Source organism: Falco peregrinus, chromosome 6 (assembly GCF_023634155.1).
Source record: "Falco peregrinus isolate bFalPer1 chromosome 6, bFalPer1.pri, whole genome shotgun sequence".
Lineage (NCBI taxonomy): Eukaryota > Metazoa > Chordata > Aves > Falconiformes > Falconidae > Falco > Falco peregrinus.
Window position 1 is genome coordinate 57,251,894 of NC_073726.1, and position 26,042 is coordinate 57,277,935.

At 41.1% G+C, this 26,042-nt stretch overlaps 1 protein-coding gene across 2 annotated transcripts in view; it reads right to left on the reverse strand.

The window, feature by feature from the left end:
- The window catches only part of EP300 (E1A binding protein p300), a 63,705-nt gene extending 42,376 nt beyond the window's left edge, over positions 1-21,329 (reverse strand). For both annotated transcript variants that reach the window (XM_055807681.1, XM_055807680.1), the window contains exons 1-2: positions 21,191-21,329; positions 6,050-6,708 (exon numbers count right to left, since the gene is read on the reverse strand). In XM_055807681.1, coding sequence (XP_055663656.1) covers positions 6,050-6,708; positions 21,191-21,284 — 753 coding nt within the window. In that variant the 5' untranslated portion in view covers positions 21,285-21,329. The remainder of the gene's footprint in view (positions 1-6,049; positions 6,709-21,190) is intronic.
- Between the last annotated feature and the right edge of the window lie 4,713 nt (positions 21,330-26,042).

Here is a 26,042-nt window from a genome sequence, read left to right on the forward strand (position 1 = left end):
CCAGGTTTGAGGGCATGCATGCCAAACTGAAGCCAAAAGCCACACACTCAAGCAACATCTAAGAAGGATGCTAAAAAACAAATGCCTGAAGGTCTGCTGGAACAAATCAGCAGCCATCACTTGGTCCAGGTGAGATTGACACCTGCCAGATCCACAGCTGCACCTCAAAGCAAGGCCCCCAGTCCTGCTGTCACAGACCCACTAACTTGACACCAACAACATGCATGCAACTCTAGACTGAGTCAAGACAGGGTCACTTGGGACATTCTTCACCTGGCACAAGGTAGCCTTGTGACCCTGGCACAAGAAGCAGGAGCATGTTTATGTCATTTGCTGTGATATGTTGAGAAACACAAATAAGAGAAAACAAACAGGAAGAAATGGATGATCTCATGACTGCAGAAGATAGATAAATATAATCCTGTATAATTTTATCAGTAGGAAACAACCAGAAAGACTGACGTATAGTTCGTCATCATATTAATGATCTATTGGGAGTGAGGGGCAGATAAACAATCGAGTGCCGAAAAAACAGCCAAAGAAAGATGGTGTTAGTACCACTGCATGAGACAAGTACAAGGCTTCACCTGCTATACCATACAAAAATATACATGGCTGAATCATAGCTACAAGTCAGCAAGTGCAACCTACTCACTCCTTCCTGGCCACCACCTCCTTCCACTACTCTTCCCATTTCTCATCTTACCTATCCCATCTATTGTTTTTCTTCCTGTCCCCACCTCAACTTACTTTCATCACATATGCGAGGACGTCCACACAAGGAAGAGCAGACAGAAACCCACATCACAGTAAAAGGAGAAGAGGAGGAGGAAGAAACAAGGAAAACCACAGCAGATGTCGATGCATGGTTAACAAGGCAGCAAAGGTGATCTCCAACAGTTATATCTTCTACACACACAGTGGAAACCAACTTAACTTTCCTGCCTTCAGTGGAAGCAGGGGCTGTCATTACCACAATGGTGGAAGATGTGCACCTCTCACCAGTAAAGGGCATGGATGACATGAGTTCAGGAAACATCCTAGCTTACAAGCATAAGCAACATCAGATAGGGCTGTTCAGACACTCCCCCCATCTGAGAAGAGCAACTACAGAAGTGGAGGAGATTCCCTGAAATTTTGTTCTAACGCATCTTCAATTCAGAAGATGGTCAAATAGTAAAACTAGAAGCAGAGTTAGTTAATTGAGGAATATCTGTTACAGCTATGCACACAGACATCACAAATACTCTACTGTTTCTCTATAAAAACCACTGCTTCACAGACAAATATTTGGAAGACAACTAAATTATCAGCAGCAGTATTGAACAATGACCAGTTTTAAGATTTGCAAAGATAAATGTAAGCATAAAGAAGTAAAGAAACAGGTAAGTTTTAGTAATATTCTTGCAAATAATCTAACATTTGCAGTATCAACTAGGTATCTCTTATCAGGATAACTGCAGTATATGGACTAGTTTAAGACCATACTCTGGTACCTAGTATCTTTCCACATCCACATATTCACAAGTGGAAGTTAGTTAACCTTCCCAGAACAGGCAAGTTAGTTTTAGGGAATTCCGTCTGGCTCTTTAAAATAAAATTTTTTATTGTATATCACTTTTTAGTGCCATTCTACTGACTGGTAGAACATTACTAGACCCAGGCATAAGCCAATAGAAAATTTTGCCAGTGCTATCCACTGCATTCTTTCCAAGAACTGTTATCAATCCTTATTCTTTGCACTTGACTGCATAATGTTTTAAGATACCTATTGCAAGACACTAGTGTTATTTCACTGCCATCTGTGCAAGAAACTCTCCTGCCCACTCCAGAAACTTAAAGACAAGTCTTTATTGCTCCGTTTCTCCCCTCAAACATTCCTCCCTTACACTGACATCAAGTGAGCCATTTTCCACTTTTTCACCTTGGTTCATCAAAGACAAAGCAAAGGACCAGAACACACAACTACACTTCTAATGGATTATTGTACTTGTGTGTACGGTACACTGGGTCACAGTCTAAACAGTACGGATACAATTACATGTTGAATCAAACAACTAATGAAAATATGACAAGCAAGAACACTGATCTTCTAATAAAACAGGACACTGAATACTTGCTAACACCAAGGAACATGACGTGCTTTTATTTTCTTTATCTAACTTTACAATGAGGGTGACGTCATCTTCAATCTCTGCTACTTTGAACAGAACTTTCTTATTGTTTACTTAAATGCAGTTCTTCAGGATCTCTGTAACTTCCTTTGTCTTTTTAAATATTGCCATCAATTTTTCTTAAGTTAAGCCGATAAAACCAAGTGTATCCAATATAATAGGACAGAACACTATATATACTCAAACAGTAAGCCAAATGACAAAGAATTACTACTGGAACTCTAAATATTTCAAGTTATTTCACATGCGAGTGAAATACTCGCATAGCAGAGGCAGTAGTAATGCCATTACTAATGTGAACTGCCTTCATCTCCATTTCATTACTTGAGTAATGGAACATTTCTTGAATCAGTGGGAGATGAAATTTAAGTGACCTGAAGGCCAGATGAACTTAGTCACTTTGTGATAGAACACTTATATCACTGAAACACACACCAACTTATATACAAAATACCCTTCTCCTCCCCTAATAAGAGACTGGACAGTAAGACCATAACTGGGCACTCTGGACAGAACCCAGTGGAATAAACTGAAGGTTTGAATTAGATACAATTCCACATGAGGAATGGTTCAAACCTGGAAACATTAATTTGTTCTTATTCTGAGCTTGAATTTGCTGTTTATTTTTAAATTACTCAAAGCTGTAGAACTATCTAATGAAACAAAAAGCCTGAAAAAAATGCTTAAACACTGAAAGAATCAAAGCATTACAAGCAATTTCAAAAACTCTATAGAGTAATAGGCACCTCTGTCATCTTCCTAACTTGCACACAACCAAGCACACAGAAAACAAAAAGTGATTCAAGAAAGGAACACTTTTTACAATTTCCTTCCCCTGCAACCTTCTAAGGGTTCCCTTCAGGCTAGACTTTCACAGGCATTTTTAAGCCGGTACTGTTACCAAAGCAGGGTCCACACCCTCCTCCAACTGGCAATATCGACTCCTTTAATAGATCCCCTCCCTAATATCAGCACTAGCTTTCCAACTGATGAGTATAAATTGGACCAGAAGAACAATTAAAACATTTGAAATGCTCATGTGAGTTTCAAACCTGGATTAGTTCCTCAACACTGTGTGTCATGCAACTGGCACAGAGATGGTATGTAGACAGAATTGCTTCTTTGTATGTCACTAACTGCTTACATCATACATAAAACTACACCATCAGACCACAGAATATAAGTAGCAGATTATGACAGTACAAGTTTATGTTTAACAACTGACCCCAAATCAATCATTTACATTGACACTTGGGATTTTTAGTCCTAAAAAGTAACGGGCACAACTAGGGAAGCTGGGAAATATGTGGCCAATGTGTAAAGTAAGTGTTCCACTCTACTGCTAGCCAATGTTTTGGGAGAAGAGGAAGAAAATGCCTCAGTAATTCCACAGGACAACAGAATAAAGCAGAAATCTAACCAATTCTTGCCTTCCAAATTGAGAGCCACTTAGAGCTCATCTCTACTGTTAGAAGAGCGTAACATCCTCCTTCCCAATTAGTTAACATCACAGGAAACCTAAGCTATTCCTCTGTACAAACCACCCGCCCACCACCTAAAGCAGCTAACTTTGGCAAGCTAAGCTGGTAAAGATGAACACAACCAAAGTGTCTGGTCTTTTTTTTTTTTCTCCTACTGAAGGACAGCTCCTGAATAATGCACATTTTTTGCAGCGATGAAGGAAACCTACAGAAGTTGTTACACAAACTCCCACATTAACAGCAACACAGTACTAAATTTACCAATTAAAAAACAGGCTTTTAAAAACAACTGCTTAGGGTCCTCTGTTTTCATCTACTTCTTGAAGATTTGTAGGTGGGAAAAAACAAAAGCAGATGGGTGGAGAGATAAAACAGTCAGACATTACTGTTGTCAGATTCTGCTAACTCCACTGCACGAAGTGAAACACAGGCGCTCTGCCAACAACCAAACCAATTGAAGACATTCTGGAATTTCAGCCTCCATTTCAGACTGTTCTTTCTCATCCTGCAGTTTCAACTCCTTTATAAGGGCTATACCCACCATACTTACACTAAAAGCCTCAAGGTTTTTTTGTTTATTTGTTTTGTTGTTTTTTTTTAATCAGCAATTAAAGAACTAAGTATTCTTAACTATTCTGGGACTATGAACTAAAAACCAGAAGTTATCATGTATTTGGTCTGAATATTCCCAAAAGTACAAAGTGTTCTTTCTTCAGAACATCTCAGAATTTAAACAAGTGAGAAAGACAATTTAATTTTGGACTACATCAGTCAAAAGCTTGACTTTGTGTCCTTCCTTTACTTTTCCTAGATAAATGAGTTCATTACAGTGCATAACCCTACCTGAACTCCGATAAATAAGGATTAAGAAGTTGCATTACACCCAAATACCCAATACACTAATTTTTGACCTCTAAATACAGCTTTCTGAAGATGTATTTTTTTTTAACAGCCAAGGAATAGTCAATGAGACATTGTATAATTCTCATACAATAATACTTCTAAGTTGTTACATACTTATTTCCCTGTAAACGGCATAGAAATTTTCTGCTGTAGCAATCAAGCTTTGTGACAAATTTCCTATCAGGGACAAATTTCTGAAATGACCAGACCACAAAATTAACACATTACTAGACATACAGACATATATATCTCAGAACCATTGTTAGCAGCACACTGAAGTTAAGCAAACAGCTAAAATCAAAGAACTTAATTAGTAACATGAGATATTATAATCATTTTACTTAATACATTAGAAATAGCAAAACTATTTTAATAATACACAGCATAATTTTAATTTATGTTTCAGATTCATTTATAGACTATGTTACTTATCATTCCAAGCCCTCCGAGTAGACTGATTTTAGGCATTCCAAGATAGATCTACTCAGGTATTGCAAAACACCTTGGAAAAACCTTCCCCTCATCAGGCAAGAAACACAGAATACCTACCTAAAGTGAACTGAAACATTTAAGTATTTTACAGGCTTTTGATCATAACACTAAAAAGCTAGAGGAAAAAATACTGAAGTGGTTCCCTCCTCCAAAAAAGCTAGTTGTGCATGACAAAAATTAAATTTAGACATCTCTTGGCCATTTAAATCACTCTGTCTTCTCTTATCTTTTCAGTGACTCATGACAACTTTTTATAATATCCTAAATTACAAGCACACATCTATCTCCCAGTCCAATATACAAGATTTTTTTTCAGCTTTTTGGTTTACTTTACAGACAAAGCCTTCGTAAATTTTAAAACTAGAACTGAGTTGGATTAACAACCTTTTAAGAACCCAACATTTGTCTTCAGGTGTTTGCACAAGCATTCAATCTCCACTATTAATTCAAGTACCTATTTCTTAACAAGGCCAATGTATGTTTTGGCACATACATGTATCAGTCCATTCAAACCTGTATGTGCCTCTTAGCATCTGCTACAGCATAAACACTCAGCTCATTTCAGACAAAAAATACTCTTAAGCGCCACACAGAAAAAAGTACCACAACATCTAAAGGGTCCTGATGAATTCCCATCACACTGACAATACTAGCATCACATTAAATGGGAAAATACATTTGTGGACAAAGCATAAAACAGAATAAAATACAATCAACTTCTTTTTCAATGTTGCTATTAATCTATACTGCCTCAAGATTTCTAAAATAGGCTTTTTAATCTAGAAATAGTCTTGCTTGTTGTGCAAGACTCAATTTTCACCTCCCATGACTACCACAAATTCCACTTTAGCAGTATATAAACTATTTACCACATGATCCAGGGCTCTTAAAAGAAAAAAAATACTATTCCATAGAACCCATATTGCAGAGGAATAAATCTTACAAAACTAAGTCAACAATAAGAAGGAAGGTAATAAAGTCAAGTTTAGCTTGTCTTACCTTGTTCATTGCTCCAGGCTGTGGCCCTCTCAGTCCAGCCTGTCCTCCCATCTGTGGAGAGCCTTGTTGCAGTGTCTCAGCCAACAAGTTACCAGCACTACCCATTCCTGGGTTTGGGTATGGCACATTAGGTCGCCCTCTGCCTGCTCCAATTGAACCGTTCATGACTTGCCCCTGCATCATCCCCTGTCCATTGCCTGCTGCCAACATCCCAGGATTCATGCCAGCATTCATCCCTGTGTTCATTCCCATGCCAGGCTGGTTAACTGGACTGTTTACTGTTGGCATCATTCCGGCTGTGGATTGGGCTGAAGGACCCTGGTTTGGTCCACTTGCACCCATTGACATATTGGGAGAAGTCAAACCAGCCTGTGCCATGGGGCTTTTCACCATGCTGTTTAACATTCCCATTCCAGGACTATTTTGTTGGGTTTGACTGGCCATGCCTTGGCCAGGGCCACCAACCCCCATATTGAGATTTGGGGAACTACCAGCCCGTAGAAGTTCAGACAGCTGCTTATGTTTAGAGGCAGCATCCTGTGCCAGGCCAAGGCTAGTCTGCAGCTGATTAATGTCACCACCATTGGTGAGTCCCAGTTCTGTGGAGCTTATCAGTTCGTCTGGCAAGTCATGTTCCAGATCAAAAAGTGATCCAAAATCTGAAAAACAAAACAAATTTTATATGAGGTCAGAACAATCAGTAATGTCTTGAAAAGAAATCTTGTTCATTAGTTTCTATTTTTTTTATTTCAAGTAACTAGCAAAACTTCACTTTCTATGTTCCAGCAAAATTCCTGTATCGGTCATTACTGAAAAATATCCAATTTGTCATGATAAAAGTAATTTCTAAACTTTATAGAGTCCAAACTAGAGAAGGCCATTGTACCTTACTCTCCCTACAACAGTTTGTGTTGAAAGATCACCAGGTATCTTAGACTATGATCTCTCAACTTGAGAGATTTGATAAGGAGAGAAAAAAACCCCTCTATTTAAAAAAATCTCACAGAGTTAGCCAATAGAATCAGACAATAATTATTAAAAAGGATTAAAAGTCTGATGGGAAAGCATGGTGTCAAATTTTTAACTTTCACTGAACTCTATTTTGGGACAGACATAGCTAATATAGTAGTATAGTTTCCAAAAAATGTTTACTATTTATAAAATAATAAATAGATGTTTGATTGTCAGTTTTTGGGGTGGGTTGGTTCTTGTTTGATTTTTTCTTTTTTGTTGTCACTGGGTGTTTTAATATTTAAAAAAAAAAAAAAATCCGCTATATCCAGTCATTCCCAGCACAGAATTGCAAAATCCCATTGAACTTCATTGGGCAGCCAGTATCTTCCCACAACAAACACTGTCAGAAAACTAAGTAACCCTGCCGGCCACGAAGCTGTAAAAAAAAACAACATTGGGATGAACAATCAAATTCCCATCTGAAAAGCCCATGCAAAGCAATACGCAAGGTAACCAAGTAGAGAAAAATTACTATTTGGGATATATAGGTACAAGAATATTATACTGCATCCAGACTCAATTTACTCAAGAAAATGAGCTCTTATGTCTGCAGAAGCAGCATGCACCTTGATCTGTATATTTAATCTATGGTAGTTAAAACAAAAATAACCTAGAAAGTTTATGGCTAAAACCTGAGCCACTGTGACATACCTATGCACAACTAGGTTGTAAAGCTTAGTATTTGGAATCTGAGAAAATCTAGTAAAGGAAGGGTTTTTTAAATCTTAAGTACTGGAACATTTCAGCACCACTAATGCTAGAAAGGTCATTTCATGGATGCTCTGTAGGAGGCCAATGCACTGCATTTTCAAAAACTTCAGACCTAGACAATGACCGAAATTACTACTCATTATCTCAGCAATTGCATTTAAAAAGAAACGTCAATTACACTGAATTCTAGAGAAGCTGGCAAAATCACTTGGTCCAAACATTTATGGAAAAGGCCTACAGTTAAACAGCATGTAAGTTAGAAAAGCTCATCAGCATTAGAAATCTGTTCAAAATGTTTCACGCAATACCATACCCAAACTGCCAAACTCCAGTACTAACACAGTTTCTACAACTTTGCAACTCTTATCACATATAGGATCATGACTTAAGAATTCTGAAAATATGGTATGAGGTTGGCAAGAGCACAGGTATACCACAACAAGAGATTTTGTAACTCCATTTACATATTCTTCATTACTGCAAAGCACAATAGACAAAATGAAAATTTCCACTAAACAACTACATTTTAAACTATTAAAATCAGTTAGCCCATTCTTCATTAACATAAACCTGGTGTAAAAGTTATGCTTTGCAACACATACTAAGGACTGATCTTTCATTTGCATGACTGGTATTTTTGAAGATTCAGCAGTGAAAGAAGAATCAGAACAATAAAGCTTTTCCCAGGTTCTCCTGCGTTTAAAATAATTTAGTTTCATGCCAGTAGACTTATCTCCTGCCCCTCCCCTCCCCCCAAAAACCCACAAAAAAGCAAACCAAATTTACAATGCTTAGTGGTTAGCTTAAGAATTAAATATTGGTGAACATGGGAAGACTTACAGTGGAAGAGACCCTCTGATTAGAGGAGGATGGAGAAAGCAATCAGAAAAATACATGACAGTCTAAAATAACTTCAACAGGCATGTTAAGATGCCTGTTAGGAGATCTTTAACGTGCAAATGTTGAAGCACTACATCCAGAAAACACTCTGGCTAATAACCTGACAAGCAGTCCATGAGTGAGGAACCAGTGAAAAAAAACAATCTGTAGTTCACAAGTTAGCCTGCTGTCCAGAAAAAAAAAAATCTCCTTCATGGTGAACAGACAGAACTGAAAATGAAAGTTGAGTGTCTGGAAAGAACATGAGCCAGCACAAACCCTGTACCTACAACATAACCATAAAGACAGCACACAGCAACCTCCCATCTGCAAACTGGGAAACAGCTGCTGAGGCAAAGACGCCCACAAAGCTCAAAGGCCAGTTTTGTGACTGACTGTAGCTGGGGTAAGAACTTCAGCTCCAAAACAGACACAGCTTCTAGGATAGGGTGAGTCCCAAAACAAAAATCCCCACTTCACCTTTTTTGAGGTCAGCCATTGCATATTAAACCTTTCACGAAACCACCTGGAAAGTGATCGGTAAATGTCTACATATGAAGAACTAATTTATTCTTCAAACCACAGCAGAATATTTCCTCAGGAAGACTGATCTAGAGGATTTCAGATATAACACTGCAAAGGGGCAGTGTAACTCCTGTTTTGAGAGATGAAGATTTGCTCATCTTTCTTCACAAGAAAGTATTTATCTCCTTCTGTGAAGACCTCATTCTTTTTGAAATGCCCCCTCCTCATAAATAAGAAGATAATTCCAGCTTTAAGGCTTACTTGCTCACATCCGCCTGGAGTATCCAGGTACAAGCTACCTGAGCTCCTTGGCTTGGCCATTCTGTGCCACCCATGAACAGGAAGAAAAATGTTATAAAAACCTCAAAGGGGTTTTAATTTTTTTATTTATGTCTCAAGACACAACAAATCAACAGCTGCATAAAAAAAAAAATCACAAACCAATAAATGATTGTGAGATAATCCCAACTGAATTAGTTCTTTACACCAAAAAATGTAAACTGCTCTTTCCATATAAGACTAACTTCTCAGGATTTTTAATCCTAGAGAATACACAACAGAAGATTCATCATAAAACAATAGTATCAGCTACAAGCCAAAATTGGAAGCAGTAAACACCAACCATGCAGTATTCTGGTGTGAGTTTGCTCTTTTTGCAAGTCCTTTCCAAAACCAAAACTCCGAAGTTGTCTTCAGTCAGCAGATAAACAACAAACTAGAAAAACTTTCATTTGTCTAGTCAACTATGAAAATTATGTCTTTAGTCAATTGCCAGGAAGCAGAAGTTTGCAGATACAGGACTGAAAGGGGAACAGTCTCAAAAGACCACAAAGATCACTAAGACTTTGTGTATATCTAGCAACAATTGCCATCCATTTCACAGTCTTCTGCACATAGTAAGTATCCTAAAGCCCACTGTAGAGAGTTCTACCTATGATCAATCCAAAAGCTGACAAGGCTGGGCCAGACAGCTCATAGACTACGTGAAAATAATAGCACATACACTCACACAAGAGCCAAAGGCATAGCATAAGACAATGGTGATAAATATCCAAGGAATGGACTGACTTTCCAGTACACTTGAGTCCACTGATAGCTTTGCAATCTGTTTCATTAAGGATACAGACAAAAATTTCTTACTAACAAAATAAAGCTTGTGGAAAGGCAAAGCAAGCAGATTAGTCCTGCAAAGGTTTGTCTACCTGATACATAATCCCTAGAGATCCTAGTATATAATCAGACACAGAAAAACTGAGATGTAACAGAGCAGACAAAATCTAGCCTATGAGCTCATAAACATTCAGTAATCAGGCAGCAAGTGGTACAGCTAAATCTTGATCTCTGTAGAGAGGCACAGAGTTATTCCACGTTATGTTATTTATGGTATTATTAGTGTACTTCTTTCCATAGGTAACAAGAGGATACAGAACAGATTGCTACTGCCACCCTAAGATTCAAAGAAAAGGAAAGGCAAGTACCTCCACAAAACAACATCTAAGTAGGTAATCAGAAAGTCTTTACCTGAGGTACTCTCAACATCCAAAGGTATATAATAATCCCATTTAGGAATTGTACCACTACTGAACACTTAGGCAAGTTTTCTTTGTAGAGTCAAGAAACAGGCCTAACTTGCCGTGGCTACATTAAATCTGTAGTGAGAAAGTGGGTAAGACAGTAGATGGAGCAGGTCCATTTCTTTCAACAGCAGTCCAGTTAGACTGGATTAAATAATATAAATCGCACCCTAAACTGTGTGTGAGAAAGCAACTTCAAAAATCAGTGTGCTAACTTGTGTTGCATACTATGGATTATTTTCTTAGTTTTGGACCCTACTTCTTAGAAGTCTGCCTTTGACAGTGTTTGATCTGCAAGACACAAGGCAACTCCCAGCCTGGGTTGGAAACCCACCTGGCACCAAAATGGACTTTAAACTGGCACAGATTAAGGATTTTGATTGTGCATTCTGAAGTCAATAACATGTGGGTGCCTTATCAAGTGATCAATTTTCAAATGAGCCACAAAGTATTTACTCAAAGCTAGTTTTACTACAAGAGCAGCTAGCAGCACCAGCAATACAAAGGTTCTCAAAGCATGCAGGTAAGGTAGAGATTTCTGAAAACACAAGGAAAATATATCCATACAAGCTATTTAGCAAAGAAATCTACATGTGGGTTCAAGTGCAACATGTTAGTTTTTGACATGCTTTCTAGCCTACAGTCATGATTCAGTCATTTTTTTCATTTCTGGATTAAGACAACAGACCTGTATTCACCTTTCAGAATGAAAGGGGCATTTTATCAATATGGAGATTATCTGGTTCTAGCGAATAGGCTGCAGTGAACAATACTGGTTATCTAACAACTTGTCCACATGCTACAAAATAGCAAGAATGCTTTACTCTCATGTGTACCAAACCTTCAGACTTAAGACCTTCAAGCATTCAGTCTCAAAGAAAAGTTGGTATATATGAAGAAACAGCATCATGTGTGAACAGTGATGCCTGAAGAACTCTGCATACAAGATATGCAAGACAACTCACTCCAGCACTTACCTCACTGCTGATCTTACAGAGAGGTAAGAGACTTCACAGTTCCTGTCCCTGCATCCCATTTGTTATATTATATCCTGAACACCAACATATCAAATTAGAAAGCTGCTGAACAGTCACCATTTTACAAAAATGTTTCTGGGGGATCAAATTATATCACAGTCATTAGGTTCACAATGAAACAAGTGGACAAGGCTTAATATGGGACACTGCATACAAAGCATGCACATGACTGGGTTGACAGGAGCCACAGATGATGTTGGACTACACAGAAAACATGATACCTTTACTGTGCTTTCAGACAAAGAATAACAAGAAGCTGCTGAGGTCAGTATCTTCCCTGTGTGGCAACATGAAAGCTATCCAGGAGTCGAACAGGACCTAGATGTAACAGAGGAAGTGCCCAGAGGATACAACCAATACTCCAGAGAAACCTGCTGTTCAAGGCTTGCAGCGAAGCATCAGCATTACAGGCCCTAAAATGTATTGTCTGAAATGCCCTTTAAAAAAACAAGCCAGAACTTAAAACATGAAAACAAAAAAAAAGGCAGAACAAGATCAGGAGACACATTCTCACAAGACAATTCAGGTATCCATGAAAATGCAGAAGTAAAGGTGGAGCACAGACTTGAAACAAAGTGCTAATAAAGAAAGTCATCAATTCCCAAGGCCTCTGCAATTGCAGAAAATTAAGCTAAACATGTTCAGGCAGTTTTATTGGGGAAAAATACCAAACACCAACACGTCTAAAAGAAGCAAAATCTCTTTAAGATTACTACCAGGTGGGTGTGAGAGAACTTTGCTGTACAGCATTCTAGATGTCAGATTTATTCTTACCATTAAAGCCCATTAAGGAGAAGGCTTTTCATGTAGATCCTCTATGAAGCTGCAATTACCCAATGGTAACACAAACTCCGCCAAACCATTTTTCCTAACTTTAAAATACAGAGTTAATTTAATCTACAAATTAGTAGACGCAAAACGAAGGGTTAAAAATTTAACATCAGCCTAAGATATTAAGGTCTAGATTCATCACTGCAACTACTGCTTCCAAAATCCTAGGATATCAGCCCCTATATAACCCTAATCATCACTCACGCCCAAAGTGGAATTATGATGGAGAGGTCTTCACTATCTGTTATGCAACAGCAACTGAGGATTCCTATTCTGTAGTAGACTATTTGGGTAACAAAGCCTTCTGCATTAGACTATGATATTAATTCTGTTCCCTACAAGAAACTGAGGAAGCACTGCCTCCTTCCTTCCCTACTAACCCAGAGAAGACCTGAATTTGTTCACTACATCAAGAAACTTGGTAATGTGAAGTAAGACTGCAAACAATACAAGCAGAAAACGCATCTGAAAAGGACATACTCAAAACTCTTGGAAGACCACAAATGCAAAGGCACAAAACTTGTTAGCACATCATGGTAGCACACAACTTCAGGCACAGATTTTTTAAGAACCACCAAACATTCGTTGGTCTAAGTCCAACTCGCCATCTAGAATGCACATAATTTCATTATTAGTTGTAACAACCAGGTATAAACACAAGTATTTTACAAGTGTAAACAAACAAAAAATATCATTCTAAAGCAGCAAAACCTTATCATTCAACATCTACTGAAGTCCTAGAATTAAGACTTTTTTTTTAAGCTATCCTAATTCCTATTCAAACACTGGTGTCAAACATCAACTCTTGCTTAAAAAAAAATATCTCAGTTTTGTGAAGTCTCAATAATCTGCAAGTTTAAGCCATACTTGTCCCAAATATCAACACAAATGCCAATTTTAGTAGACTCTGGTTGATGCATGTTTTTTGCAATTTCAGAATAAAATCGTATTTATAGCAAACTTTTCATTATCATATGCAAAGTTCTTCAAAAACCAGTAGTTAGACATACAGATGATAGCAGGTGTTTACCACTGAAAATCAGTGAAAATTCAATGGTTATGACTCTGGAATATGGAAACGTAACTGTCCCAGGGAAACAGAAGTGGTGTAATCACGTGGAAAAGACTGGGTGCAAGAACCAAGATAGGGTATGTTTAATGTTTTAGTATTATTAAGGCGGAATTTCAGAGACACTGTTGTCTCTGTACCCACCTATTCATGCCGCTACCTTACACAACACAAAGGTACTAGTCTTGCCATCACTAATGGCCCAAATAAGACGAAATTTTAACATTTTAATTATATATTTAATTTAATTTAATATAATTAAAAATACTGAAGTTACACAATTTCCTTGCGAACGTGTTGCTCTTTGCGTAAATTTCACTGGGCTACCTTTTAACTTTAGTGAAAAGCCTCTAAATTAGTATTCTTACTCCCCAGACTATCGTGTGTATGCCACAAACTCCCTTAAGACCATCTTAAATTACCTACTGCTGGCCTGTGGACTTGTTAAATAGTAAGAATTGCATTTCAGTTGGGAGTCTGGTGAATTGTGGACCACCGTGCATAAAATCTGGAAAGTTAGATGCCCTGCTGGTCTGCTATACTGGGTGGGCAAAAAACAGGTACATGCAGATAGGAAGGGAACACCCATATGTGCACAAACACACTGAATCAGTTTCATTTTAGAAGTGATTACAAACCAGTTTCAAGAAAAGAGTAACATCCACTTCATTGTCAAGTTAACGACAACTTTGGAACTATGTAATCTACATAAGCAATTACCAAAAAGTCAAGTCAGTTTTCTGAGTATTACTGACTTGAGTTCCTTCAACATTACTCCCAGGTAAAACTAAAAAGCAGTGAATTTATGTACAAAAAAATACACAAATAAACAAAAAACAGAAGTCAGAAGATCAAGACCTTTTTTATCTTGAACCAGTAATTACCCAGAGCTCCTGAAATTATATTCAGGAATACATAAAAGGCAGTTTAGCTTCAGCAGAATTTGTACTGAGCAAGCAATACAGCAGCATTTTGCCAAATTTTATTTTTAATTAGAATTCTAAAAAAGAAAAACTGAGAACCAGATTATTTTCGTTCACTAACACAGCAAGAGTATGTTGTAAGAAAGATTATCTATTCAGTCCTGCTTGGGAGTTCTACAAAGCAATAAAAAGTAAATCACAATTCTGCAAGCAAACAGATACGGTTGAAAACTCTACTTACATCTCTTATGGAGGTGTAACAAAAGGTGCAGTATGGAGGTATTTCACACCATCAAATGGAGAAAAAGAAAAATCTTTCTCTGTCCCATCTCACAAACACCAATAATAGAAAATAACCTGTGCTGTTTTTGAAGGTCCTGTACCTGACTTGAATGTTTTAATGAAAATCCTAATTTGGAGCACGATTTCATCTCCTTGCTGTTCCTGAAAACACATCTGACATAACAAATTAAACCACAAGTTACTATGATTTGAGTTCACCAGAATTCAACACTCCTTTTTCTGATTTTCTTCAAAAAGTTTGGGAAGAAATGCATGCTTGAAAAAGAATACAGCACGTCAAGTTTTTAAGAGAACTTTAAATACAATATATGCCAATCCATTTTGAGTAAACTTGTCACTATTTTGGAAGAAAATGAAGTAATGTCAGATACATCACTTACTGGTCAGGGAGAGGATATCTATGAATTGCCCTAGTTCAAGTCCTACAAATCCAATGTAACCACCGAAGTTTTTTGTTAGTGCATACAACCATATGCAGAGATAGATACATTTTATATTTCAGCCTGCTGCTACAGTTTAAGACAGAAAAGCCAAATCTTTGGGAAACAGGTGTGCACTGCTTATCTGTCAGTGAAATCTACACAGCAAGTTTACTCCATTTGTCAAATAATAAATCCAAATTACTTTTGGCCAAGCCCACTGTCCTGGTTTCAGCTGGGACACCCTCTCAGAGGGGGCACTAGTTCGGGTGATGAGAAAGATTTAAGCACTATATTTATATTGTTGGAACAAGCACTGAAATGCTGCTCCTGCTAAAGCAGCTAAGCAAGACACTGAGGTGATACACTGGAGGTAACCAAGCTGTCTAAAGAGAAGATGCAAGAAAAACACATTAAATCATACCAAATTAAAATCTTATAAAGTCACTTTCCCCACATTGTAAAGGTACAAGAAAACAGAATTCCTACAGTAGAAGTTCAGCATTTATCCCTAGTACCTTATGAAACCCGCACCCCCTAAAATTGTACGCCAAACCCTAGAGTCTGCTAGACCTTCCCAGATAAACTCTGGCTTTTTGCAAATACACAACTGATCAATAACCTGAACTAGGGACCCCCTAGACTAAATCCAAACCCTGCTCTAGGGCCATGAGGGGCAAGATGCAAAAACTAGTAGCTTTGGGGGGGGTGGGGGGGGGTGGGGGGGGTGGGTGTTAATCTAGGATTTAAATTCCCAAGTTCAGCAACAAAGGTCTTCCCAGCAATATCAAACTTGTGAATCTGTGTTTTTAAACTGCAACAGTAAACTGGTTTTCTAGTCTCAAAGGGTTTTTTATTTGTAAGTGCTCAAGATTTAGTTTTACATCACAATATGTACAGTCCTTGTGTTGTAGTGGGTATTTCTTTTCTAAAAAGTTAGGTACCTTTCTAACACAGCTCAGAAAATTTACATACCTATGTCAGACACAAACACATAATCCACCTGGTAAAAGGGGCAAAAAAGCAGAGATATAGCAGTTCGTAAATCTATGAGGTTCAAAAGTCTGCAAGATTTTCTTTAAAATGTTACTAAGCACCATATGAATGATTGGTTTACTTTCTAAAGAAAATCTTGCAGACTTAAATTCTCTAAATTTATTCCTAATGCAGTTAATTTGAGAACCTACTTAGCTACAAAGCAAAGATGCCCATTTTTGCCACACAAGCATCCACTGATATAATACTCTATTTACAGTATATGCATCCATCAAACTGTTTTAAGGCATCTCTCATCTCATAACTACTAATACTCTGGGGGAAAAAAAGAGCAAAGAAGTGATTCTCAACAAGACAGGACAACAATATCTATCTGATGGCTCTAAGTTGAATGTAACTAATGACTTGGTCTTCAACACCAGCCAAAAACCAGACTTGTGAAAAGTATTTAATTTTAAAAGTAGGATATACAAACACTAGGGAAAACACCCATAAACTGTCTGAAAACAAAATTGAAAGCAGTGCCTATGCCTCTGGAAAAGGCAGTGAGACAAGATCAATATGATTCATTTTGAGCAAAGAAACATCCCAATACATTTATAACAAATGAAAGATGAGTATCAGTCAAAATTGCAGTAGCCCAGGCAAGGTTTCATTACAAGTCTTAGACCTTTGATGTAAGGGAGAGTAAAGTTTTAAAGGTCAGAAGCATTTACCTAGAAAAAAAGGAACATACAAACTTTAGAAAAGATGGGTACTGGAAGAGACATTAAAGATGTGCTATTACTCAGAAAAACAAGACTTTTGGATATAGTAAACTAAAGGATATTAAGGAACATACCACAAATATGCACACTGATCTCTGACATAACACACATGCCAACTAATTGTAGAAAACTGACTTCCAACATTATAACATGCCAGAAACACTAAGCACTTAAAATCCTATTTTCAGATCTAGCAACCCAAAGACATGATACCATACAACCACACTGCAGCAGAGAGTATACTCCATTTTTATTCCTTGACAAAACACAGCAGTTCTGAATTCAAAGCCCAAAAAGCTTTCCTAGTTTACAGAAAACAGATTTTCTTGGGGGTAGGGGGGTGGAGGGGGCTGTAAAACATGATTAAACTCTCCCTTCCTGAATACACCACACAGAAATCTGTAGGGGCACCTGCATTACTGCAGGAATAATTGACAGGTTCACAAATTAAATATATATATATGTACACACACACACAGGTTTAAGGCATCCAGCTACAACTGTATACTAAAGACTTCCACTCATTTACTCAAGAAGGTAACTTCAAGATCGACTCAAATTATTCTGTTATACTGGGGGAAGGCTGCGGGGGGCGGTGGGGGGAAGGGAAGGTGTTGAGTAGGCTGCTATACACCAGTTTGCTAATACAATGTTTAAAAAAGTCTTGGTAGACTAGGTGCAACATATCAAAATAGTGTTTCTAACACTAAGGAACAGTAAGCAAACCCAGCTACACTGGGCAAAGTATTTGTGTCAGTGTAACAAAGCTAGTACACAAGAGCTGTGCAAGCATCCAGTGTCACAAACTCACATCCTGTACTAAGGATACTATACCAACAAAAGGTGACCCCACTGCAGAGCTGTAACGGCCCTCAAAACACCTGGACAAGATCTGTGTTATTACCATTACTCCTTGCAACAAACATAACATTTAAATAGAAAAAAAAAAAATGTAGAAAATCCTCTAGCAGCTTACGGGAATCCACACAGTCCTGCTTCTGAAGCTATTTTAGACACACAACATTTAAGAAAAGAAAAATGAGACCATTCAAAAATTATAATATCCTACATGACACTGACAATACCAAGACTTTCTAAATTACTGATAAATGTTTGTTACAAGATGTGCTACAAACATTTTGGTTGCCCTGTAAGTCTGTTATTCTCACCTCCTAAAGAAGGAATTGGCATTAATTAACTAACTCAAAACTATACCAATACAGTATGTTCTATGCCAAAGCAAATTCTGAGCAGGGAATACAGAAACCATTTAAGACTTCTAAGACAGAAAGGGATGCAGCACTCCAACAGCAGTGAGAAATGCAGCTGGCTGCTGCCAATAAATCAAGCATATTAGGACAATCTTTGCTGACTTCTAAAAGAAAAACACCAACATCTGAGTTTAGTACATTCCGAGCCCAGAATATCACTATGATCCGAGTCTACAGTGAAAACATGAGTGAATTAGAGACACGACGTAGTCTTCAATACAAATACAATTAACGTCTGCAAGTTTGGAAATAAAGTTATCTCGTCAGTTATTGTTTTTTGGTATCTAACAGGCTAAAACAGTATTTCAGATTAAGAAATTAGTCAAAAAGTTACTAGCAAAAGAAACACTGAAAGATCCACTATGCCCATGTGCTGGAAAAAGTGTCATCAACAGTGCAAGTTTATTACCTTTCTCCTTCCCTCTCTAATGATGCTGTGATTCTAACAGTTTTAAAAAGAGTGCCTGAGTAAGTACATAAGCACTATATTATTTATGTTCTATAATTAACTATGGAGTGGGGACAATATAACAGATTCTGTAAGTGGAATTTCCTTAATGAAAGCTGATTGCACTATTTCAAAGCAAATTTAAGGAGCAGTTAGTGAAAAAACGTAAACTCCAAAGCAGTTTCGCACAACAGCAAAAGTGAGACAAAAAAAAAAGTCTCTCAAGTAGCAAATGAAAAAATACAACTCTCAAAACTAATTGAAGAGGTTTGATATTATTTAATTAGAGAAACAGATATGAGAAACAGATATGACATCATGTCAAAAAACACAGAAAGTGCAACTGTCCCAAATTCAGTTAAGTTGTCAACAAAAAAAATCCAGAACAGGAATCCTTTAACAGTTATTTATGTAGCATATATGAAGTGTTTGCACCACTATAAACCTCTGCATAGCTATCAGGTGATGACAATCGCAATCACTTTGAGAAAAGTTATCCCGTTCGTACACTACTGAAACAATCCCTAATGTTTTACCATAACTGTAAAAAGTTTTTATTAAGCTGCCCAGTAAGTGAACAACTAAAACAGACTTAAGTATTCTGTGAAAATCTGCATCTGTTAAACCAAAATAAATTCAAAAATTATCCAATTTGTGACAAGACAACTGATCACAAATGTCTTAGATGTGTGCTCATCTGAACCAAAATTTGCCTTTAACTTCCATATTTTTCAAGTATCAGGACTTTTTTCACAGAATACATTTTTATTTCACCTCGCTAAACAGAGCATGAAAACCACAGTTAAGACAAAATAAAAATGGTTACTACTGAATTAAGTACCAATTTCCAAGTGTTGCACAAAAGAACCAACAACTAGCTCCCGCTGAACAGCAGCTTCTCCAACACTCTTCTACTCTCTTACTAGAGACCTGTTGATACTAGGAATAGTTATGTCCTCCAGTTACAACATAGTATTGCCTCTATCTAATATGGTCTAAAAGTTAGACACAAACTTTTCAAAACTAATACATCATTCACCAAGAACAGAAAAGGCAAAACCCAAAATTTTGAAGTCAATCACATCCACTGCTAAACCAAGAACGGGCTACTAAAGCCTCCTGTTTACAGTCAAATGAGAAGCTTTAAAAAAACCCACCCAACCACTACCAAAAGCCAAACCCAAACAACCAACCCTTCTCCTTTCTCTTGCCAGCTGTTAACTGCATTGAACAAGAACACTGGTGGCTTCGGAAATGCCACTACTCACCAAACTGACAGGAGGAAGCCTCCTCCATATCCCATAGGCCAAGATCTAAAGTGAGTTCAAAGAAACTCCTGCGGGACAGGTAACCAAGTACTCTCACAGCATAATTGCCACCAAATACTCATCTGCTTCACAAGAAGCATTACAAAGCTGAACATCCCTTTGTTACTCCCTCCCCCCTTCCAGTACAACCATTTCACATTTGCTAGGGCTTGGGACACCCAAGATTTCCAACCTCTAGCTTACCTTTGAAGGACTGCAGAGAAGCCCCCCCTACCTCCACAGCCCTTAACTCTACAGGGGAATTTCAGACATTTTGCTCTCCCAGCAAAGAAATGGAAGATGCAAGATGAACTACACTCCATATTGATTCTTAATGCAAATAAGGTGAAATAACATTTAATTTCTAAGAAGGTAAAAAGTCTCGCTTAACCTTATGCCCCAAGCTTGGGATCTGGATTTTGGTTTTAGTTGGGGTTTTTTCCCCTAAAGCCGATGGTCTACCTGAATCAGAAAAACAGCTTTTAGATATTCTTCTGTAAATCAAATACGCAGACTGCAAGTAAGAAGAAAAAAAAGAAAAATGGCAGAGAAATAAATCTTGTTTCTAACAGAGCTGTAAAAAACCCCTTGTATATATGCAAAAACAAGAAATAAGACACATTTTGTGTGTACGAACATACACACGTAATTCAACAATAAAGTGTAGAAAAGCATCATCTTTAGCACTATTTCGTATTTCTGTAACTGGCATTAAAGGTACATGCTTAGCAAAGAGCTCGGTAATAACTACTATTGTGAAAGACACGAAAATGACAAACTGTTAAGTCTTATCTGCAGTTGATCAAAAGCACAATAAACTGAACAGCTTTGCTTTCAATCACTTCCAAAAAAATAGAAGGGCTGAAACATCCGAACACCCTTCCTATGCTATTAATGCCAATAGGTTCAAACGGAGCGAAAACGGGAGAAACAGGCACATAGAAAGGACTAAGGCAAGCACGAGTTAACAGCAGCAAAAGGGAGGAGGAAAATTAGGCAGAAGAGGGGAGAAAAGAGCTGTAATTGCGGCCCCGAAGGTGGGGAGGGCCTGGGCCCCCGAGACTGACCTGTGCCGTCGCTGGCGGACACGGAGAGCGCCGGTGAGGAGAGTTTAGGCCGCTTGGCTGAAGGCGGGCCCGGCTCCACCACATTCTCGGCCATTTTTAATTCTTTTTTAGACAATCACTCAGAGCAGAGAGACCGTGGGGGGTGAACCCCAAAACCTTCACCTTCTTCTCGGGCCCCGAGTCAGCTGAAGAACAACAATAACGCCGAGAACGAGCGCGGAGGATCTGGCGGAGGAGGGGGGGCAAGTTCCCCTTTTTCTGCCTCTCGGCTCCGGGAGGGCGGCAGCGGAGAGGCAGGGAGAAGGTGGGAGCAGGGGCGGGAGGGGAAGAGGCCTCTTCCCCCAGGCGAAAGGGCTGAGCAAAGATGGGAAGAGCAGGTATAACCCCCGCCAAAAAAAAAAAAAAAAAAAAAAAAAAAAAAAGCCGGTGGGGTTTGGTTGGTTGGTTATTTTTTTTTTCCCAGTAAAATTAATCCCGGCTGTTGTGCTGCTGGTGCTTCCTTGCCGCCGCCACCATCATCTTCATCCTTCGGGGGGTCTCCTCCTCCTGCTGCCTCCTCACCGCCGCCATCAGCCTCTTCCTCCTCGGCGCCGTCCTCCTCCTCCTCATCGCCACAAGGAGGCGGGCGAAGGAGGGGAGAGGAGGAGGAAAAAAGAAAAAAAGATCACCGTCCTTTAGCAGCTCCTTCCCCCTCCAACACCACCCTGCAAAAAAATACCCACCACCAGCGACAGGGCTGGGGGGGAGGTGGTGGGGCGAGAGGCAAGGCGTGTGCGGGGTCCCCAGCTCCACTCGCTTCTTCCTTGCCCGTCGCTAATGGCTGCAGAGAGGGGAGCTGTAAGGATGAGGAGGGTGAGGATAAGTCCCAGGAGTCTCCGCTTCACATCTTGTTGTGCAGGGAAGGAGGAGGGGTTGTTGTCCTGATGGAGGCAGCACCGATCGCAGGATGGGAAGGTGGAGGGCGGGTTTCAACACCCTCTCTGCCCCCCCCTCCCTTCTCTTCTTTCCCCTTCCTCTTTCTCTCGCTCTCAGTAGCGAGCTGCCCCCCCCCCCTCCGGCGCAGGCAGAGGGGCCGATCCCACAGCAGCGGCAGGAGGAGGAGGAGGAGGAGGAAGAAACCGGCCCCTCCCCCCCTCTGCCTACCTTCCCCCCTCCCGGGCGGCCGAGGATGGTTGCGAGCGCTGGCGCCGGGCAGGGAGGGGGCTGCCCGTCTCCGCTCCCGCGGACCCACGGGCTGTGCAGGGCGCGGAAAGCGAGGGGGAAAAACCTCGGCCGCTGCGCGGGCGCGGCGGGGACTCGCTCTTCGCCTCTGCGAGGGTGGGGAAGGAAGCGAAGAGGTTGGTAGTCGGGGTGGGAGGGGAGGCCGGTCAGCGACCCCTCCGAGAAAACGAGGGTGGATAAAATCAAAATAAGAAAACAGAAGAAAAATTACGCCGGGGGAGGGCGGGGGACTCGCCCCGGGGTGGGTTAAATAGCCGGGAGGGGGAGGGGGTCCTCGACGCTCCCCGGCGGGGGGGGGGGGGGGGGGGGGGCGGGACGGCGCAGGCAGCGCGGGGGCCGAGCGCAGGCTCCCTACTGCCCCTGCCTGGCGCTCGGCAGCGGCCCGGCTGCGGCCGCTCCTGTGGCGTGTGGCGGAGCGGGCAGAAGCGCGGGTGGAGGGGAGCACAGGCGAGAAAGAAGTCGCGGAAAAAGACAAGAGAGAAAAGGATAGAGAGAGAAGATAGAGGGGGCGGGCAGGCTGGGGGGGGGGGGGGGGGCGTCTCGGCTCCTCGCTTCTGTCCCCGTCCCCTGGCCGGGCCCCTGGGTCTCTGCGCTGCCCTCCCCCTGGCTCGCCCCGTCCGGCTCGGCCTCTCGCTCTCGCTCCCTCCCTCAGTCGCTCACACACAAACAAAATGGCGGCTGTTGTTTCTTCACTCTCCCGAGTCCTCGGAGGGAAGCGAGCAGCGGCGGCGGCGGCCGGAAATGAGCCAAGAGAAAAAGGGGGCGGGGCCAGGCCTGGGGGCGGGACCCGGCGGCGCTGGCGCAACAATGGAACGCGGGGGGCTGGCGTGCCGCGGAGGGGGTAGAGGAGCGGAACCGCCCGACAGCCGTCACGACATCGCGCCCGTCCAATCAGCGTCCGCCCCTCGCCGGGTTCTTCCGTAAACCCCCTGGCTCCGCCCCTTAAAGGCGAAGAGCTATTTCATGGTAATTAAAAAAAAAAAAAAAAAAAAAGGCTCCTTCTGCCTCCTCCTTCCCCTCCCCTTACGCTCTTTTCTGTCGGCAGAAAAGTGCGCGGCGCCGGCCCGGGGGAGGGGGTCGCTCGGCCCCGCCGCGCTGCCCGGTATCCGCCACCCTGGGAGGCCGTAGGCAGAGCGGGCTCCTCCCGCCGCGGCGCTGCCTCACGGGTGCCGGCGCCCGGCCGGTTCCCGGCGGGCGGGGCGCTCCTTCCGCCGGCGCCGGGCCTTGCTGCGCCACAGCTATGGCAGGCTGGGCCGGCGGGCGGGCAGGCCCCGGGGCGGCCGGGCGGGGGTACAGCCCCCACGGCCTAGGAGGAGCGGGGATGGCAACGGTGCCCACAGCCGCAGGCAGCGGGTCAGCGGCCGCACCGACCCCCGGGGCCCGGCGGGGGTGAATGTGCGAGACCTAGAGACACGCTTCGCGTACGGCTCAGCTCGGGGGGGGGGGGAGAGCTGCCGCGAGTTTCCAGCGATGTTACAGAAAATAAATAACAAAAAAACCCCTGAGACAAACCCAAAATATTTTATCCCAAGGAGTAAAGAAGCCCGCAAAACCCACGCTTTATGCCAAGAAGCGGGGAGGGAGGCAGGAGGCGTTACGCGGTACAGCCGCAGCCTGCAAAGGCACCGGCTCCTCGGGGGCCGGGCGGGCCGGCTCGGCGAGGACAAGTAACGGCCGGGCTGCCCTCGGCAAGGCATGCAGCCCCCGGGCTGTCTGAAGGTCAGGATTACTGACCCACCGAGACTTCCCTCCCTATCTTTTTAAGTGCTCATCAGCGAGGAAATGGCCCATCACAGCTTCTCCCTGCGGTGCGCCCGGGCTCCCCCGGCCGCGCACCGTGGCCGGGCGGGAGCGGCCGGGACACGCAGGCATGCCCATGTTTTCAGTGGAACAACGAGTTCCATCTGATCCAAGCGGGATATTGGCGAGAACTTCTCTCGCCAGGCACCTTCGGGCCTGAATTTTCCACCCTCCTGTGTGTAAGAACCGAAGCAGCTGTTTGGGAAGAGCCTAACCTGGACACCAGAATAAGTGCAACCATGAGAAAAGGTGTGAGCAGAGATTTCCAGCCTTGGAACAGTCACCCACCAGCTCTCTCCACCCACTCCCACACTTCAGCTTCCCTTGTCTGGACTTTATTTCAAGCAGGGTTGTTGTTGTGTCCACCAGTACAAAAGGGAAAAATACAGATAGGGTTATGCTCAAAACACTCCAAAAGTGCTTGAAGATTGTACACCTGTTAGCCTCCCAGAAAATTCTTGGGGCCACAGGCAGTGCACAAATCTGTATGTTTCAAAAGGGAGGTGAAGGGAGCCTTGCAAGGACAAATAAGCAATAAGGAAATAGTTTGGAGAGCAGAAAGTCTCAGCGCTTTAGCTGTCGGGGCTAACAGCATCACCTTGGAAGTGATGTTATGGTTCTCACAGGCTTTTTGCCTCTTATTGCTACCAAGTTCCCCCAAATACTGCAGTTACAGAAGTCTTGTGTTACCTCAATTTATTTATTTTGTCAGATTGACTGTTTCCCTTGCTTGTGAAGCATTTTTTTAAAACACAGCTGAGCCTAATTTTAACTTTTTTTTAAAGTCTCCTTAGAATTAAAAGTTGACTGAAATAATTCTATATAAGGTTTTCAGACTCTGTAGAGGCCATTAATCCATAGTTCAATAAAGAATTAGTGCCAGCTTTATAAAGACAACAAGGTGCGCATAAACACCTAAATGCTTTTAGATGTCAGGCCCTTACTAAACAACAAGGTTGGAGCAAAGCAGATGTTTCAAATAAGAGTTTTGTGACACTAGTTCCTATCAAGAGATTTGATTCTACCAATAGTTGCATGTGTGCTTGTTTTATATAGCACATAGTTCCACTGAAATCACGCTGTTCTACTTCACCATACTAAAACTAAGCACACGTGTGCTTGCTGGAGCACAGCCTGAGAGATAAAAGTTAAAGAAATAGGTAGTTATTTGCTACTCCAGAGAGTATCATATGGATCAGTTAGTTTTGTCAAGCACAAGAAAAATCTGACAAACAAAATAAAGTCTTTTTTTTTTTTTTTTTTTTTGGTATGGCTGCCCTTCTGCTCTGGCTACCTGTCTATCTACCCTTTGAACAAGTTCCAGGAAGTGTACCTGATCTGTGAGAAACATACACTCTTTGGTAAATGCTACCAAACCAGCATAGATCTTCTGAATATTAATTACAGACATAAGTGATTAACTGATACGTTAGTAAAACCATACCTCTGCCTTACAAGCTTCACAACCAGTGGAATATCTTAGTTCTTTACATATTAGGAAGTCATATTCAGTTAGCTTTCCATATTAGAGACTTAAATGCAAGCTGAAATATATGGAAAATAGAAAACAATTCTATTTGTGTTTTTTTCTGAAAAAGGTCACCTAAAACAAGAAAGGGAGGAAGAAAAAGGAAACTCCAGGAAAATAGGGTTAAGATAAATTAATTATATATCTAAGCAACAAAAAAACCCCATCAGAATCTATGATTTTTTTCCAAAACCACTGCCATTTTCTTAAATGAACCTTAGTACATACACACGACCAACTATTGCTAAATGCTGTCTGCCAAAACAATAACAGACAAAATTACTGGAAAACAATAATAGAACA